General features: G+C 35.0%; 1 protein-coding gene across 2 annotated transcripts in view; it reads right to left on the bottom strand.

The window, feature by feature from the left end:
• Nucleotides 1-2,359: 2,359 nt before the first annotated feature.
• Nucleotides 2,360-18,263, bottom strand: part of COCH (cochlin) — an 18,101-nt gene continuing 2,197 nt past the window's right edge. The window contains exons 3-11 of one of the 2 annotated variants that reach the window (XM_026051882.1): nt 16,642-16,798; nt 11,146-11,279; nt 9,850-9,912; nt 8,733-8,777; nt 8,490-8,637; nt 7,688-7,791; nt 6,191-6,417; nt 4,341-4,857; nt 2,360-3,551 (exon numbers count right to left, since the gene is read on the bottom strand). In XM_026051882.1, coding sequence (XP_025907667.1) covers nt 3,376-3,551; nt 4,341-4,857; nt 6,191-6,417; nt 7,688-7,791; nt 8,490-8,637; nt 8,733-8,777; nt 9,850-9,912; nt 11,146-11,279; nt 16,642-16,798 — 1,571 coding nt within the window. In that variant the 3' untranslated portion in view covers nt 2,360-3,375. Of the gene's footprint in view, nt 3,552-3,786; nt 3,845-4,340; nt 4,858-6,190; nt 6,418-7,687; nt 7,792-8,489; nt 8,638-8,732; nt 8,778-9,849; nt 9,913-11,145; nt 11,280-16,641; nt 16,799-18,263 lie in introns of those variants that run through there. The other variant, XM_026051883.1, reaches the window with a different exon arrangement.

The raw sequence follows: 18,263 nt of genomic DNA, 5'->3' as shown, positions 1-18,263 counted from the left end.
ACTGTTTCTGTGATACAGAAACATATTTGCTCTATTTAGTGTTTTCCTCTGTATAGCTGAAATAGTAAATGCCTTTGTTTCCTTCGTAATGGAGTGATGACTGATTTGCTGAAGATTACCTAGCAAACCTGTATCAAAGCAAAKGATAGATCCTTCAATATGCAATCATATCATCACTTTCACCACAGATGCTAATCTTCAACTCTTGATGAAAATGCAGACCCTAGATTAACACACACTTTAAGGGTTCTGACAGCAAAAATCTATTTATAGATTGATACCTGATTTTATGGTTAGTGAAGACTGTCTGTGTATTGAAAATAATATCTGGCATTAGCACTACCCTTTTCCTTGTGGTGTCAGAGTTTGCTAAGAGGGGATGGCTAGAGCTCATCTGACACTTGCTAGGATTTGCATTTCTGGGATATAAAGAAGAACCTTAAAGACACAGCATTCATTTGTATTTAGGCAGAGGTAAATATAAATACATTTTAGAGTAATGAAAACCATTACTTTGAAAATACCCTCCGGGCAAAGAAATTGGCTCACCATCAATAAAACTTAACTAACAAAACATGATTGTTTGAAAGAAAATTTTGATCCTAATCAGATTAAATTTATAGTGAACAGTTTTCCTTAAACAAGCAATTAAGCCTTTAGCCTGCCAATTTTCAAGACCCATTGTTCCTTCAGCTGATGCCAGAGGCAAAATTCCTATTGAAGCTGAAGAGAAGACAGAGTGTGTGCACAAACTGATGGATATCCATAACTGGAAAACTACTCATAGTAAAAATGCAGGCTATTCAGTGGAAGCTTCCATACACTTCCTGTCTGTATGTGAAGGACAGTTCATTTTAARCTTTTCAAGCATTTTCTACCTGTGCTTCTCAGAAAAACTCAGTATTCACTATGCAAGCTCCAAAACAATGCCTTGATTGATTGTGTTGGGCTGRGAATCCAAGTATCTAGTTCCAGATACCTGCACCAGTGCAGCCAGCACTTCTGTGTTACGTGAGCACAACAGARAAATTTTCGGTCAGTCTTGTGGCTACAATGCTTTCTGAAGCTAAGTTTCCCTTTAGCCAAAGTAAAGGAAGGAAAAAATTTTGAAGAAATAAAATTACTGGCTTTAGAAAGTAGTGACTTTGATAGAGGTTGCTAAACATAGTGATTTGTCTCACCAAAAAAGCTGCATAAAAATCAGGACTTAAAATGGTGTCATCTCTTCAGTTCTTCAGAGTAGAGATGTAAATACAATATTTGCATTGTATGGGGACATAGTAAAAGAGAAGGTATGTGACAACACTAATATGAAATGCAAACAGCAGTAAGAACAGTTATAGAACCTATTGTTTGATGAAACTATTCTGCTTTCTATGTGCTAACCCTCCCCTGTCCCTCTCCCCTCCTGCCCTCCCCAATGCTGCGTTAAGTTACAAAGAAGTACAGTTTGCTCTTGATGGAAATATTTTTTGTACTGGTCATTACATAACTCTTCYTAAAGTTAGGAGTTAGAGTTTTGAGTAGGAATTTCTTCTTCAGTTCAAAGATTAACTAGTACACAAAGAGTAAAGCAAAGATCACATAAACTTGACTTATTCAAGCTCTGCTACACAGGAATCATCATTAAAAGTCTTTTATATCATGGTATATTAAAATAGCTGCAATTCCATCTTTCTTGCAATGTGTATACTTCTGTAAAAGATTTTAATTCCATGAACTACATTTTTGCACAAACTTGATATTGCATATGAATTTATACAGCAATAGCTGAATACTGTATCTATAAACAGATAACAAAATTAAGGTTAGCAGTCAATAGAAAAATACAGGGCATCCTCAACACTCAGGTTAAGTGTGATATATAGCCAGTCATAAGTTATTAAAAAAATACACTACAAAAGCCTGATAAATATGATCCCTTCTTTACCATTCACAACTACTAAGAATTTTACAATCAAGATCACAAAAACATACAATAAAAGAAAACCCTCGATTAGTAGTTGATGGGGAAAGTGCTGCTTTTGTTTGCTACTGTATATTTTACTTGCAAAAAAAAATCTATAAAATACATAAATTTAAATCCATTATTCTCTCTCGAACTCAGTAAATTATTATTATCATTTTAACCACATAAAAACTGATGTAAAAGTATCAACCCATTATCAAGCATATATAAAGCCCTTTTTTTCAGAAAACTATTTTTGACATCTTCAGAAAACTTCACACATCTTTAGAAAGGTTTTTCTAGCATTAGAAAGTTGTTATTCTGTGGGTTACTGATCCCCTTCTATGTCTCCACCTTTTTTTTTTTTTTTTTTTTTTGTCTTCTAGGCATCTAAGTAATCAGATATAAATCAGTTAAATTTCAAAGCTTAAGATAATTTCGGATTTCAATTTAAATGCTTTTGAGTTTTCAGTACACAGTCTAATTTCATCTCTTTGCCCAAGAGATTAAAGAGATTCAGGACAGATTGCCTGTCTTGAACTTTGTCCAGCCAATAGCAACTTTGTAAAATCAAGGCAATCGAAAGAAAAATAATCCAGATTATTAAATACAGTAGGCATATTTCAGACCGATTTCATTGTGGTGTAGCAGGCAGTAGTATCAGTCAATGTATTAGGACCCAGATTATAAAGAGAAATTACAGTGCTTAAATACCTTTGAAATTCTGTGCCAAAAGTAGCCAAGAGCAATGACTGGTAGAAATAGGTAGAAGTGAGATGGCCTTTTAATGTAAACTCTGCCAAACCAGATAGCATTCTTACTCAAAATTGCAARCTCTCAATGGTAAAAACAGTCTGTCTAGCTACATCTGTCATCCATCTTCTTAATAAACTGCCTGGCAAAAGAGGATGCTGCACAATTGAAGGACTAGAAAGATTTTAGCTATTGGCATAAAATATCTATGGCATAAAACTGTGGCGGGTTTTATATTCCTGCTACTAAGAGAACTCCTGGAAAAGATACCGAGCTAAAAAAAGCTCACAGAAGTTAGTGCTGCATATTTAAAGTTATATTAGTTTTAACATATGAGAAGACATTTTGTAAGTGACAGTGCAAGTGTCAGAGCTCTATTATGTTTTCTTTATATACATACAGCTGATATATGATAGCCTACAGTGTAAGAAAGATACTATACAGGTATTAAAAATAATAGTTGTTGGCCAAATTCTGCATTCCCATGTCATGTGCCACTTCTATTGAGCTTGCAAGAATCCTTGATTGACCACAGAAACAGAATGTAGCCTGTCATAACTTATTCCCTTATATTATGTTGGTATATTGTAAGAATAAAACATTTGTACTTTAGAGGAACCATCTCAGTTTCCTGATTTAGTTTCRAAGAAGTCACATCCAAAAGCATGTTTCCATTATTGTTTAGAGTCCAGAAAATCTCTACAGATGCCTCTGATAACATCAGGAACCATTTGCTCCAATCCTGTAAACTCCCTAGTGAAGAAAGTATGAGATTCTCTTGGTTCAGAAGCCATGTCTCTCAAATCATCCACAGGTGCCCAGGCAACACCAACAGAGAAGACTGTAATTCCTACAATGCAAYAGTACAGTAAGACAATTTATAAGTACACTTTGTCTATGGAAACAAGAAAAACATCTGCTTAGATTGTTTTCATGAATTAATTCAGACCAAAAAAAAAGTGTGTTTTAATACCTGCAGTCTATCAAAGAGAATTAGATTTTGCTACCATCAGAAATAAGTATTTTTCATAGTGTCAGTAAGATAGTAGCTTAAAGGCTTGGTAGTTTTTGGTAGTGCTTGGTAGTTTTTGGTAGTTCTTGGTAGTTTTCATAGCGACACACAAGTCTAATACTGTAGTCTGTCTGGAAACACAAGAAGCACTGCCCTAGTTGTAGAATAATTTAGAAAATAAATCTAGGTCGTTTGTATGTTCATTGCTTTCAAGTGTCAGCAGCCTTAGGAGTTTTTCAGCCCAAACTGCTTATTTCCTTCTTCGATTATGGGGAGCAAGAGTGAGATAATACTGAATGGTATCACTAATGGGAGCTTAACTACATGACACTTTTTAAAAAATCTAATATCTCTCCTATCCAGGAGAATAAGACCAGGCATACTTTTTCTTTTTTAATGTAAGCTACAATGAGTAAATCTATGCCTGGTTCTACATCACCTTTTTTTTTTTTTTTTTTAAATCCAAATGGAAAACAGTTACAGCTTATGTGCTTCTGAATCTAAAACAGCTATAATACTTGACTGACTCACTGGGATAGTATCAGCTTGTTTAAAATCTTAATATTAACAATACAGAAGAAATATGGTAAGTAAACTTCCCACTGTCGTCCAAGATAGATCATTTACCTGCTTTTTGTGCTGCAGCTGCAGGCCCTCTAACATCGTCGTAAGACTGACCATCAGTCAAAACAACAAGGAAATTCTTGTTGGGTCCATCTCTCATTGGCCCAAATACATTTCTTGTGGTGAAAGAAATGGCATCACCAGTAGCAGTGCCACCACTCATRTATCGGATGCTTTGGATAGCAGAGAGAACCTTTTCTTTTGTGATATAGTCAGTGAAGCCAAACTCAGTACGTTGATCATATGTGAACTGCACAGTTGCAATCTTGGAACCAATATCAGAGATCTCAAAAGCTTTTGCAACATTACTGATGAATTCGAGCATAAGGCGGAAGTTGCTGTCTCCAACGCTGCTAGAACCATCTATCAGAAAAGCTATGTTGACAGAGTTGTAGCACGTCTTGCTACACAGCATTTGTTCATGTGAACATAATTTTTGGGCAAGAGGTTTTACGTATTTTGTAGTGCCAAACCAAGTGGGCATTTGGTAAGAGAAGAAGCCATTATTTCGACAGACAGCCTATTTAAAAATAAAAAAGTCAGAAGGTAAATACATATCTACTCTATGCATAATTAAGACACTTATGTGACTTGTCTCTAGACTCTGACAGTTCAAGGACTTTTGTGTTATTCTTAAAGGGTAAGAACTGGAAATTGTAATTACAGTTTTGAAAGTGACCCAAGTAAGGACTACTGAATATCTAAAGGATTGCAAGTTCCATAGTTTTCTTTATTCAGTAAGACTTAGGCTTCTGTACTTTACATTTTAACTAGCAAGTACTTTTTTTTAAAAAATCTATCATGTGCCATAAACCTATGGCACATTAGACTTGAAGTCTAGTCYGTGACATCCAAAGTGTAATTTCCTTTTCCCCAGTAATCCATARGATGATGATATAATGCTAAGTTACCAAGAAAGGGATTCTTAAGAGTCAGCYCTCCAAGGTGATCTCTGACCTCATTAAGATGAGGGACCAGGCCTCAGTCACATCTTTCTGTGCCTATGAGTGCCTGGAAGAGTTGAACGTGCCCTTAATAAGTGTGGGGTCAGAAGCAAGGCATCTTGCGTCTTGCAGCAAGAGAGTGAGCTATAGCATTTCTTCTATTCATGCTCTGAGCTATGATGAACTTTCTAAACACTTCCTGTGAGAGATTTTTGAGASATCACTCAAAAAAAGTAATAGCCTAAGACTTAAAAATTCCTATAGAAGCAGAAAACCTGTGTTCATCTTCCTACTCCAACGTGTACAGAGCAAGATCCATAACTCCTCATCCAAGACTTGTCTGTCAACATGCTGTACTAGGATGTTTTTTGCAATCTTTCATGTCTCTGCRGTAAAAGTAAATAATCCTCCAGAGAGCCACTGCTGTTTCCCTGTCTGTTGTTTCATAATTGGAGCTRATGTACCTGCACTTTGCTTTGACACATTCAACCATACAGAATATAGAGAATTTCCTATCCTGAGGATCAATCTATAATTACAGAATCCAAGGGCTTTGACTTGGCCAAGGTTCTGAACTGATAGGTGATAGATAGTCTTTTGGTTTAACATTTCTGTGGGTCACTTAGTGGAGAGAAAAATCCTACAGTGGCATCATATAATTTAATGAGATTATTCGGTATAAGCTTTTTTAGGYTTATATTTTAGGCTTGCCCTTGATATGCTTTTGTATCGCTTAATAGCAGGAATAATTTTTTAACTATTTAGAGATTATATATATTAAATACATTATATATATATATATATGTGCACATACACATATTTAGGAATAAATTAATTAGAAATTTAGGAGAAAGTATATTCTCTAGGCTCATACATATGATTGGCAAATGGATAACGATATTCTCTTACTTTGTCAACAAAAGCAATATCTTGCACCATTCCCAACTCCTCCGTTGTTGGTTTTGCTACAGAGACGATGAATACATTAACCCCAAATTCTCTGGCCACTATACCAGCTTCTTCTATATCATCAGAGGGCCAACCATCTATGAACACCACGATGATCTTGGGAATTCCTTTACGTGCGCCATTTTCCAAAGAGAAGAATTTTTGAGCTGTATACTTCAAAGCTTTCCCTAATTTTAAACCAAAACCAGAAAGAAAAAGAAAGAATATGAAGATACACTGTGATTACATTTCAGTACCAACTTGCCACCATTCCGAAGAAGTTGTGCTGGATATTAGCCTTTTGTGAGATATGAAAAATTAGATGACTGATAAATGAACTGAAGCACTGTAGAATTTGAACACCAACCACAGGCCCACAGGCAAAGAAAYGTCTGTTAAAAGTAATGACTGTAGGATGTTATTTCATTTTACTATAAACAAGATTYTATATACTATACTCTAATACTGACAGTATCATAAATAAAAGTGTTTCTATTTCACTTAGCTTTGAACCAATACTTCCAAGATAAATTGATGGGGGTGGGAGGGGGCCTACATCAAAATTCAAACTCYGTAATTTTACAGAAAATAAACTAAAAGCTATTCTTGTCCCATAATTCCTGTCCTTTGACTAGAAAATATTGATTGGTATAAAACCAAAGTTTTCAAAGCTTATTCAGGTGACTAGCCAAAATCTGTTCTCAGATATAGAAGTGGAACAAGGAAGCAACTGCATAGTTAGTTACATTATGATTTAAAAGTGAAATAATATTCCAGAAAGTCAAGAGTAATCATGAAGTTTGAGAAACTTGTACTTTGAAAATTTACAGAGCCAAGGAAAAAGAAATCATTGGACTTTATTCTCCAGTAGGCCTAGTGTGATACTAGGAAGCAGATAAATTAGTGCCTGACAAGAAAACTGAAAGTATGGAAGCTGGAAATACTTATCATGTGAGATAAAACATTTTTGGTGAAAAATTCTATTAATTCCATATTCTAAAACAGGAATTTATGCTTATATTCTAATATATACTTATATACTTATATACTAATTATTCTATAATATATAATATAATATAATATAATATAATATAATATAATATAATATAATATAATAAAATAAAATAAAATATAATATAATATAATATAATATAATATAATATAATATAATATAATATAATATAATATAATATAAGTATATATTATATTATATAATACTTATATTCTTATATACTAATTATTCTATAATTAGTAACTGTAACTCAGAAGATCAAATGTAAGATGTGTCAACGTTTAATGAAGAATACTGAACTCACCAAGATGAACTAGTCATTTAAAACACTTTCACAGAACTGAAACATACATCCTTCATTGTGTCTATGCATACATATAATAATTTTGCCTGCATATGTATGCATATAAAAAGTAATTTCTCTTTTGGTGAAAGAATGAACTCACCTGTATTAGAATTGCCTCCTCTGAACCCTAATTCCTTTATAGCAAACAGAACATCCTTTGCAGTAGTGAAATTTTTCAGATAGAATTCTATTTTTGGATATTCACTGTAAAAAAATAAAATATTAGGCAAAAAAACCAAAAATGGGTTTATATGAACAATAACAAAATAATTCAAACTATATTTTGGCTTGTTCCTGCCACAGTGGTATCTGAGCCATAGAGCTCTGCTAAGGAAAGTGAATTACACACTTCTTAAATACTAAAATAGAAGTAGGCTCCAWAAATCAATAAGATTTTCAGTCCTGTGCAAAAGGAATTATTTACCTAGCCAGGTAAATGAGGAAGAGGCTGATCGTTAAGCTTACTAAAGAACTTAAGTATTAGGTTGAATATCTATCCAGAAATAAATTTTGAACGTGCCAGACTTAAAACTAAATGCATCTTAATAAACAAATTTGGCAGTTTGTTATTTGTATGAWGATTATTCTGTAGTTTTTTTAAAAAWTCCTGTGAAATTTAAACAGTGAGTTATTTCCTTTGAAAAGTTTAAAATCTACCAGCTCCACTAGCTACTGACTCCTTTTAAGAAAGGAAGCATTTTCACTAAACTGAATATCACCAAACTGAYTAGTTTCACTATTTATGTACAATAGGAGTATTGTAGGAGTATTAAGAACCTCACAACTGGTCTTAGTTGTGTTTCAGTACTTCACTACTGCAACACTGTTCTTCAGAATAGACTGTTACATTAGTTGATTTCTCTTATTAATCACTCAGTTATGTTTCACTAAGATAAACTTACCTGGCTTGTACGACGCCTACATGAGGCCCTTCTGTTCCAATTCCCAACATCACAGCTACTTTTCCAACAAAGTTTTTCTGTAAATTAAATCTACGCTGCCCGATATTGTAGCTTCCATCAATGAGAAATGCAATATCAGCTTTACAGTCTGTGAATAGCCAAAGTAATTAGAATATTAGAATATTTAACACCAAATAAATGTTAGAATTTTACTTTGCAGAAATTAAATCTGTGGGTTCCTACCTTTGTTTCCAGACTTTTTCTCAAGGGTCTTCTTAGGTCTTTTGCCTTCAATGAAGGAAAGAGCATTTAAGAACAAAAAAAAAAAAAAAAAACCAACCACCAGCCAGGGAGCATGAACTATAAAAAGCTTCAATTCTATGAGCTACATTGCAATATAGCCTGATTAAAAACTCTACTGAGGTGACATTGGCCTTTAGCCAGTTAATAATTACAMCTRTTCCACTACTGCTKTGCTCCTTGGAGGATATTCTCCAATAAACATAACACATTTACCTGCCTTTCTACACCTGCCTGGCTGATTACCAAAACTTAGGTAGAAAGCTGGATGGATTTCTGTAGTTCCCTATCCAAAGTCCTTCTATCGCACAGAAGAGGTACATGGCAGGAAGGGATTTCAAGACTTAGTATTTCTTTATGTCATCARCAGCGCACATCTGTCATCTAAGTTTATCACATCACATTGTTTTTTGAAGTATACTGACAGAGTAGTTTGTTTAGACTAGTTTACCTATAATGGTGGATGTAGTTTTTATTATTTTTCCTAAGTGTAGTAACAGAACATGTGAAAGCACCTGAAAGATCTGTGGGAGAAATTTGTATTTATCATTATTCCTTATTTATACAACAACTGTTTACAGTATTGGTAGCATGAAACTCAACGAAAACTGATAACATGGTCTTTTAACAGGCAGGCCTGGGAAAGGAAAAAAAAAAAAAAAAGAAAAACACATTTGTCAACTGTTGCTTTTGTCATCATGTTTCAGTGTGTCCTGACACCAGCTTATTTCTGTAAGGAGAAAAGCATTACCTCTTTTGTCCCTATTAGCAATGAATCTCTCAGGAGGTCCAAACCCATATAACTATTCTAAATGCATTCATTTTTTTCTTGATTTACATGTATACCACTTAGAATCAGTCTCATATTACAAGTGATTCCTCTACTTGCTGATAAAACTTATGCTGAGAAAAAAAACAGAGGTTAGTTATGTTTTCTTCTTTAAACATAAACAAAGCCCATGAAATATGTCATTTTAGTCAGACATTCATGCACTGCAGCACGCCCTATCGTGTAAGTCTTCTACTGTTAATAACCCCTTGAGTTCCAGGGGTCTCATACCTGTGGAAGGACGTGCTGTTGATATTGATCGTCCAACTGCTTCAAGCACTACATCCTTGCTACCTGTTAAAATATTGAAAGGATAAGCTTACTCTATTTCACTGTATTATATGCAATTATATATGTTTGGAGAACACTATTTCCAGTACTTTCTTCATCATCCTCTATTAGCTACTCTTGAAAGTGGGCACTGACCAAAACAGTTTTTGGAGAGACCTAGTACTACAGTGCTTACTCTTTTTTTGTTAATAAGCTTCTAATTTAGACATCTAAATTTGAAAAAAAATAATAGATGATAGGTAGTTATAGCATATCTAATTGATAACAGTTTTTCAGCTGTAGCAGACATTATTTCTAGCAAATAAATTCAGGGCTTAATCCTGGAGAAATGGTGATGGATTCAATGAAGGTGCACCAGTCCAGTGAATGGTGCACCTTCACTGAAAATACCGGTAGTTTCAAATTCTTAGCTATTAACTTAACTGCAAGGATTACTAATGTCTTAGAGATAATAGGCTGAATTTTAGGTAAACAACATGAATGTATTGGAGCTTCATTTCACAAACTCTGAAAGGATATACTGTAAAACACAGAGACTTATTATTATTTGTTTTAATCCAGAACAGAATATATAACCAGTAGAGTTCTCTGCATATTTTTATAAGATGACTTAAGCTAACTCAAGTGGCATGAAGTAACTTTTTTTTTTTGCAATCAGATACCATCTCAACTACAAGGACAAAAGAAAAAAAGGGGGGAGGGAATAAAAAGGACAAAATGTACTGTATCATACTGTGGTTTAATGACCAGCTCTAAGGTAACATGACTCCTGGTTTTGGAGGGTAAACTTTCTGTTTGCATAGTGTCCTGAACAAGCTCTTCATATGGCCTGACGAATGCTACTGCCTACAMGGAGGCACACACAAGACTGCACAACTGAAGGCAGAGCTACAACTGTTTAGCTGAGAGTAGTGGGAGAGCAGGACTGCAGCTAGAGTGATGAAGCTCCATTWAGAAATTTTTAAATTGTCATGGAACTACAATGCTGACTGCTTTTTTCATGTGATTATATTCTGAATATCAATGCTCCATTTTCCAATCTCAGCTTCAATTACAGTTTGACTACCCTAGCTAGCAGCAATTTAAGGAAATTGGAGGAAAAAGAAGATACAACAAGAACTTAAAAGTGGTAACTTCTGTTACTAAACACAAATGACAGTTGTTTATGCATATGAAGTTTCATTGAATTATGTTAGTTTCAAATAGAGTTTGCAAAATTATGTGGGATCCACCTACGAGTCACTGCAAAAGATGAAGCCCATCTAGCGAGCATCTGAGACTGAATCCCATTGGCATTTACAGCAGGGTAGTTCTCTTGTCCTGGGAGAGTCTGCACCTTTACAGCTCCTCCAGCATTGGTGATCACCCCCCTGAGAGGGAAGAAAAGTTATTGTAAAATAGACATTTTAATCACAAAGAAATGAAAACAATTTTACTATTCTGGACACTCCAGCCCTCTGAAAAAGATGCTTCATAGGCAAGCAGCTGTGTCAAAACTGAAAAAAAGTTTTAAGTCACTGGAAAGATTGTTTACAGTCTACTCTACTGAGCATCACATAGACTTAGAAAAAAAATACCAGGATTTTAAAGTTCGAACATCGTTCAGACAAAAATGAAGAAGAGCAATGAAAAGGACTTGTATATATATTAAAAGAGCTGTAGAAGAACATATAGATTTGAATTCATTGTGACTCATGGATATTTGCAACTAAAACATTTTTTTTATGTTCAGCTGTGAAAAGACCAGCTGTAAGAAAAATGAAGAAAAAAGGTTGTTGCTTATAGTACAGATTTGTATATAAGACATTGTGTTATGGCASCACACAGAATGAGATCAAAAATATTGATAGCATCTCTTAGATTATTGAGTAATATAAGAAAGTGCATAAAAGATCCTATTCATTTTACTCATCTGTAGYAAAGATTAGAAGTAAAATCAGGAAAGAATATAATAAACAATGCAAATCATTAACGCGGTGCACATGATTCCTACTAAAATGCGGTCTAGACTTGGAAATAGCATCTCAACAGCTACTATTCAAATGTGCAGTTTTTATTAACACACCATACTGCAGCATGAGAATCTGGAATACTTAAGTAATAGTTAACACATTCCAGGTTCATTTAAGCATGCCACAGTCAGTCGTTACTATACGGTTATAAAGGGTTAGTAAAAAAGTTGGAACAAATATCAGAAAGCTTACTGATTAAGAAAACAAAACAAAAGAATTAAGAAGTAAATGTAATGTTATCAGATTACTACTATAGAATGATCCCTAGAATRATCAGTTTTAAAATGTAGAAGGAGAAAAAAAAAAAATCAAACAGCCCAAAACATCTTTAAGCAAAAATCTATGTAGAATGTTKCCAAGAATAGATTTGAACCTAGAAATTTCACATCTCATACATGTTGTTAGATATAGGTGATCTCAAAAGCTGCTCAACTGTGAAATGAAACACGATGAGGGGAAAAGCAACAGTGGTCCTCCCTAAGAACTAGATACTGTCAGATTTGTCTCAACACATGAAACAAATGTTGAAAGTCTTATTGATGTTTATGTGGTGAGTTTCTCAGCACTACTAGACTTACATGACTGTGGGCATATCCAACAAAACTGATCAATGTATTTAGGAAACTTAAAGGTTAAAAGCTACTATTTAGTAAAAATAGCATAAAGAATATAGGGTAATAAAGAACAAAGGGTATAAATAGCAGCAAAGAAATAACTTATTTGTTTGATTTTGCATGTGAAAAGTGGTTATGAATGTTTGCATTTGAATACTTATAGTATCATCAAAACTGCTTTTATATACAGTTTACTAGCAAATTAAGCAAAAAAGGTTGTATTATTTTTCAGAGGTCAAAATTTAATTTTTAAGCTTCTGTAAGACAGGGGTAAAAGCTTAAGTCTTTGTAGYACTTGGGCTGGTACAGTACTGTTGAAGACAAGCATCTGTTTCAAGACTAATGAAACAACAATATCCCTTCGGTTGCCTTATCCATTTGGCTTTCTGCCTGAAAAGAGGTCTCAGTTTAATCTGACGTAAAACATTGCAAAAGGACAATAATCAAAGTCAGAAGTTAAGGGAAAAAAAATATATGTTTATAGCAATATTAGCTCTGGACATTAGTGGCAAAATCAGCTTCTACATCAATACCTTTGTGGACTCCTTTTACAATATATTCTTCATTCATGGGTTTTGCTTGCATCTCTAAAGAGAAATGGGCTTATAAATATTTAATTCCTGTGCCATGGAAAATTATGATAGCTGTCTCAAAATATGCATATATTTTCTCATCTTTGAATATTGTATACATTATGCAGACAAGCGAACTTTAGTAAAGTTGCTAGAGTTTAGTAAATGCTAAAATCATATTATAAAGCTGGAAAATATAAACAGCACTACAGAACTCTGTAAAAAGTAAGAGAAGAAAAAAAAGAGACTAGAGCCTCTAATTGGTTGTGTTAAAATTGACAGGAAAAAACAGTTAGGCACAATTACCCTTGGAGAAATAAATTAATGAACTTAGAATATTTCAGTCTGATTAGAGCATGATTTGCTTCTCCATTGCCTTTTTCTCCTTCTCATTAAAGCCTTCACTACTGTCTCAGCATTTAGAAATAAGGAAAACTGTTCAAGAAAATATAAGGCAGCATGAATTCAAATACTTTTTTTTTAATTATTATTTGGAGCCAATTCTAGTTTAAATTTATACTGGCAATAAGTTGCTTTGGGTTTGCACTAGCATAATTGATGTCTGTCCAAGTCCAGCTCCCAAAAAGAGCTTAGTATTTCTTCCATTTCCTTTGTTGTAAACTTGCAGCTTCAACCACTAGCTGGATTAAGACCAACAAGACCATATTTTGTACTGATAGCTCAGCCTAYTAAGCTTTCCTGGAAGCAATGATTTCAGCCCATCTTGTTCATCGCATGAACAGTTTTCTCCATATTGTTCCAGTATTTCTATTTGTCTTTTTATTTTGATTGCCATTAAGTCATTCTGGAGAACCAGAAGTAATTCACTGCCAGATTTGGGAATTGTTTCCTCTGAAAACCATCGTGAAAGATTTATTTGCTCCTGTCTGTTTATTGAAGGCATGTACTGATTTGGTATTTAATCGTAAATTGTAGAGCTCTTGGCAGTTTTCTAAAGATGCATTACTTTCACATAATCAATTCTCTTTGCTAATTCCAATGCGTGTTTGTGGGCTAGTATTAGATGCAAGTATAGTATAAATCTCTGTAAATTAGATGCAAGTATAGTATAGTATATATCTCTTTGAAAAATATTCCTCTTTCCTTGCCCATTTGTTCCATAGCCAAATTAACAAGTGTGTTATAAACCATCTTGCAATGCTTCAGTTTTACCCTGAGGTGTTTCTTCTTCAGTGCACACTGGTATATGCTGGAGTAAACCATGTTGTTAGTCTGTATTTCTATTCTGAAAGACTTTGTCAGTTAACTTTGCACAGCCATTTAAGATGCTCTTTAGAGATGAGATTCGTCCTATGTAGATGTGCAATAGGACTTGAGCAGCAAAAAGGTGCCTATGCATTGCTTATGTGTTTCCTCAAAATATAATTTGTGTCACTAAAAGCTACATTGATTTCCATTGCTGTACTTTGTTCATGTGCCAGTGACTTGCATGCCAGGCTGTTTTGATTATACTGTAACTGCAGGTTTACCAGATACAGCTTTCCCTTCCTTAATCATTGTGTTTCTTGCTACTGTCAGGGCTGCCATCAAGTAATGTTGTATAGGAGCTGTCACTCCATTTTCTTGCCTAGCTTCACGGTTAATAATCATCACTTATGCTTGTGCTATATTCTTCATTCCAAAATACACACAAACATAAAAAGGAGACACATGGGGAAATATAGTACCTCACTGCACATTAGCTCATGGGAGGAAGAATATTGGCCATAACACAGCACAAGATATTCTTATATGAAATAAGAATTGCACCCAACAACTACCTAAAAAATTAAATTGAAGTCAGAAAGGAGGTCTRAATGAAGCTTTTGGAGCCTTCCCACCTCGTCAAAGTAAAGTGCACAACCTTGTTTGTCTACCCTGACAAAGAAAGAGATGGAGGGTACCTTGATTTTGCTGACCTGCAGATGCCTTTTTCAATAGAGTCTGCACATCAGAGCTGATGCAGAGGAACTCTTCCGGTTATGGGAGAAGACCTTTATACCTGTAACTGCAGTCAGCAGTCTTTCACAGAGCAGTAAAGCTGAAATAGTGACTACTGTTAGAAGAAAGGGGAAATTAAACTTTTCACATTTGTGGAAGTGCTTTTCCTCTGGATAAGTTCAGTTTTTTGGAATTTGCAAAGTAAGCTACTGACGTGTTTCAAAAAGTTTGAAATCAAGCCCAATGACTGTCCTCTAAAGTGATCTTAGCTCTGTAAATGTAATGCAATGATCAGCTACATAAGATCATCTAAAAAATACAAAACATTGTTCATGAAATGGACAGAGGTAGTTTTACTATGCGGCAACAAGGGATGAGAGAATGAGAGAAAATGGCTTTGAACATAGTCTAAATGTTCCCATCTAAATAAAGTCCAAGAGCAACAGGGCTTCAACTGGACTGTTGAAAGAAATACAGATTGAACAGATTTAGTCTTGTGGTTCAGAAGCCAGTATATACTTAGAGAATAACATATACCTTCATGCTAATAATTRTGCTCATCATATATGTCTGTGGGTAGGCAATCTGCATTATCTATAGAAAGGAAAGATCAGAAAGGTGCCTGTCTGCCATGATACCCAAGGCTGGACTTTTAACCTGGAGCCCCTGTCAGCATGGGAGAGTGAGAAGTGCTTGCTGTGATAGCACTTGGCATAGAACTCTAACAGGATGCTTTGATGAGAAGTTATCCTCGGGAGACTAAGCTTAGACATGACAGATGAATTCCCATCTTTTCTTCCTACTATCAACAGCTACATAAAACTCCTTTCACATCCTCCCCTCTCCATTGCTACAAGAAGCGCCTTCCCCATCTCTAAACTGCAGTCTCCTACCGCTGCCTGCCTTCAGTTACTGACCCTGAGCTATCCTGGGTTTCATGCCAGCAGTCCTTGCCCTGCTAGGTTCTGCTCTCAACTGTGCTCCTGTTGCTTTTGGCGAGGAAGGCTCRACAGCAGAAGTTGATAATGTACCAAAGTTTCCCAGTAAATGTAGCGTTGCCCAGAAGTCCAATCCTTCTGGCCAAATGACCTCTTTGACAGCCTTTTTCTGTAATTGAACACTGGATCACCCGGACGGTCCTCATGGTTAGCTTGTGATCCACAGAATGTTGTGGCCAACTTGGTAACACCATGATGCACTTCTGTTCCCTTTAGTTCTAGGAACCTTATGTTTAATTAGGTATGTTCCCACCCTGTGAATAGTTACAAAGTTTATGAAAATTTTCACAGGTCTATTGAGCATCTAGATATACCAAATCAAATTAGCTCCCCGTTTAGTGGAACTGGCTCAAGCTGTGAACTTAATCCTCAATTTGATGTACTGATTATTAATCCAATTAATCAGTCAGTGGTAGATTTAACTCACTTCCTTATGCGTACGTAGTGTCAGCCTGGTAGGAGATTCTGCATTCTTCCCCATACCAAGCAAAATTTCTGTTYTTCTGCCCAGAAAAAGAACAATGTTAAATAGAGTTGAAAGGTTTAAGTTTAAAAATCTAGCAAACTTGTGGAACACATTAGTCATCTGACATACCTGTGGATGGCAGCTCCACAGACACTGGAAAGAGAGGCATAGACTCCATCCCCAAAGACATAAAATTGCCACAGAGGACAGTTTGCTGGGCAAAGGACATCTTCTGTCTCCTTTCGAAGGTCAAGTCCTCTTGTAAAGCATGTGATAGCAGTGGCAACTGGAAAAAAAATGTAACATGAAAATCTTTTAAAACTCATACACTGTTTCCAAACGCAAAACAATGTTTGAATTTAAAGGTAATCARTGCCTTTTCTGATGCTCCAGTAAATCTGAATAGGTATTTTTGGAGCTTAAAACTGTGCACACACTTTTTCATTAATTTTATGAGACAGAAATTGTAAGAAAAAAAATGGAAAAAGCTAAAAATATGACTGAAATAAGAAASAGTAGCACAGAACATTAACATAAAAATCCAAGGAATAACAAGGTAGGAAAGCTAGCAGCAATTCAAATAAGCTGCAAGTTTCCTAGTGAAGCATAAAAGTGAGGGGAAGACCTTAGAGCACTGGTGAAGCACATGTCTACACAGCACACTCCAGGAAAGAAGTTAAATGTCTCAGAAGTCCTCAAAGTGATCTCCAGCAATCTGCATTCATAGCAATTCATTGCCTTTGCAAAAACAACTGTCACATTCACCCACTGAGAAATTTAAGTTATTTATTCAGTTTAGGCACAATACATTTTCACGTAACATTCCACCTTTCATTCTTTAAAAAATGTACCTTGTGTTACCATCATTAAGCTTTTCCTGTGTTTACTAGTATGCAATGTATATATACATACCACCAGGATACAATTTTGTCTTTCAAACTAAAACTTTTTCAGACTTTAGAGGTCACTAACTTAGATACTTACAACCATTCTACCACTGCACAAGGCATTTTATCTAGCCACTCTGGGAATGAGACATATTAAGGCTTTTGCTTACATCAGCATCAGTTCAGCATCACAAATTCAAACTTGGATATTTATTCTGAAATTTTTATCAGTAAAGGTTACCCATGGGAAAAGGAGAGGAAAAAAAAAAAGGCAGTAGACACTTTCATTTCTTCTGAAAAAATAATGAAGAACTCTTCATCTAATCTAGCAAGAACCATGGTAAAGTGATTTAAATGAGGTTGCAATTTAAAGAAAAGGACTCAGTCCTAGGTTCTTATCCATTCTGGACTCTATCAGAGACTAGAGACATATGAAAGTAAACTTAGGTCTGCAAAACTGCAATGAAGTGACCACACTCAAGGTACGTGTCTTTACAGCTCAGAAGCATGCCACATCTGGGTACATTGTAGAAACAAAGTACAAAGAGGAAAAAAAAATGTTTTTTCTTTCTGATTAAAGGCATATTTTTWAAAGTATGGATGGATGTCTTCCATCAGTGTTGACCCTAAAGAGAGAGAGAAGAAAGAAAATAACCAAGGCTGTTTTCTCCTAAAATATCCAGCCATGCTCCATGCTTTCAATCCATTTCCATCTTTTTGTTGTCTCATCCCATATACTGATTTGCATGGAATAGCTGTTTCTTACTCCTGCACAAGGAAACTTTCACATAGGTTTTGAAGACAGTCACTAATAGGGAAAACTATAGCAAAAAAAAAAAAAAAAAAAAAAAGAGAGAGAGAGAG

Source organism: Nothoprocta perdicaria, unplaced genomic scaffold (genome assembly GCF_003342845.1).
Source record: "Nothoprocta perdicaria isolate Ctin4 unplaced genomic scaffold, notPer1 scaffold_8, whole genome shotgun sequence".
NCBI classification, from domain to species: Eukaryota; Metazoa; Chordata; class Aves; order Tinamiformes; family Tinamidae; genus Nothoprocta; species Nothoprocta perdicaria.
This window is presented reverse-complemented; position numbering and strand designations above follow the sequence as displayed.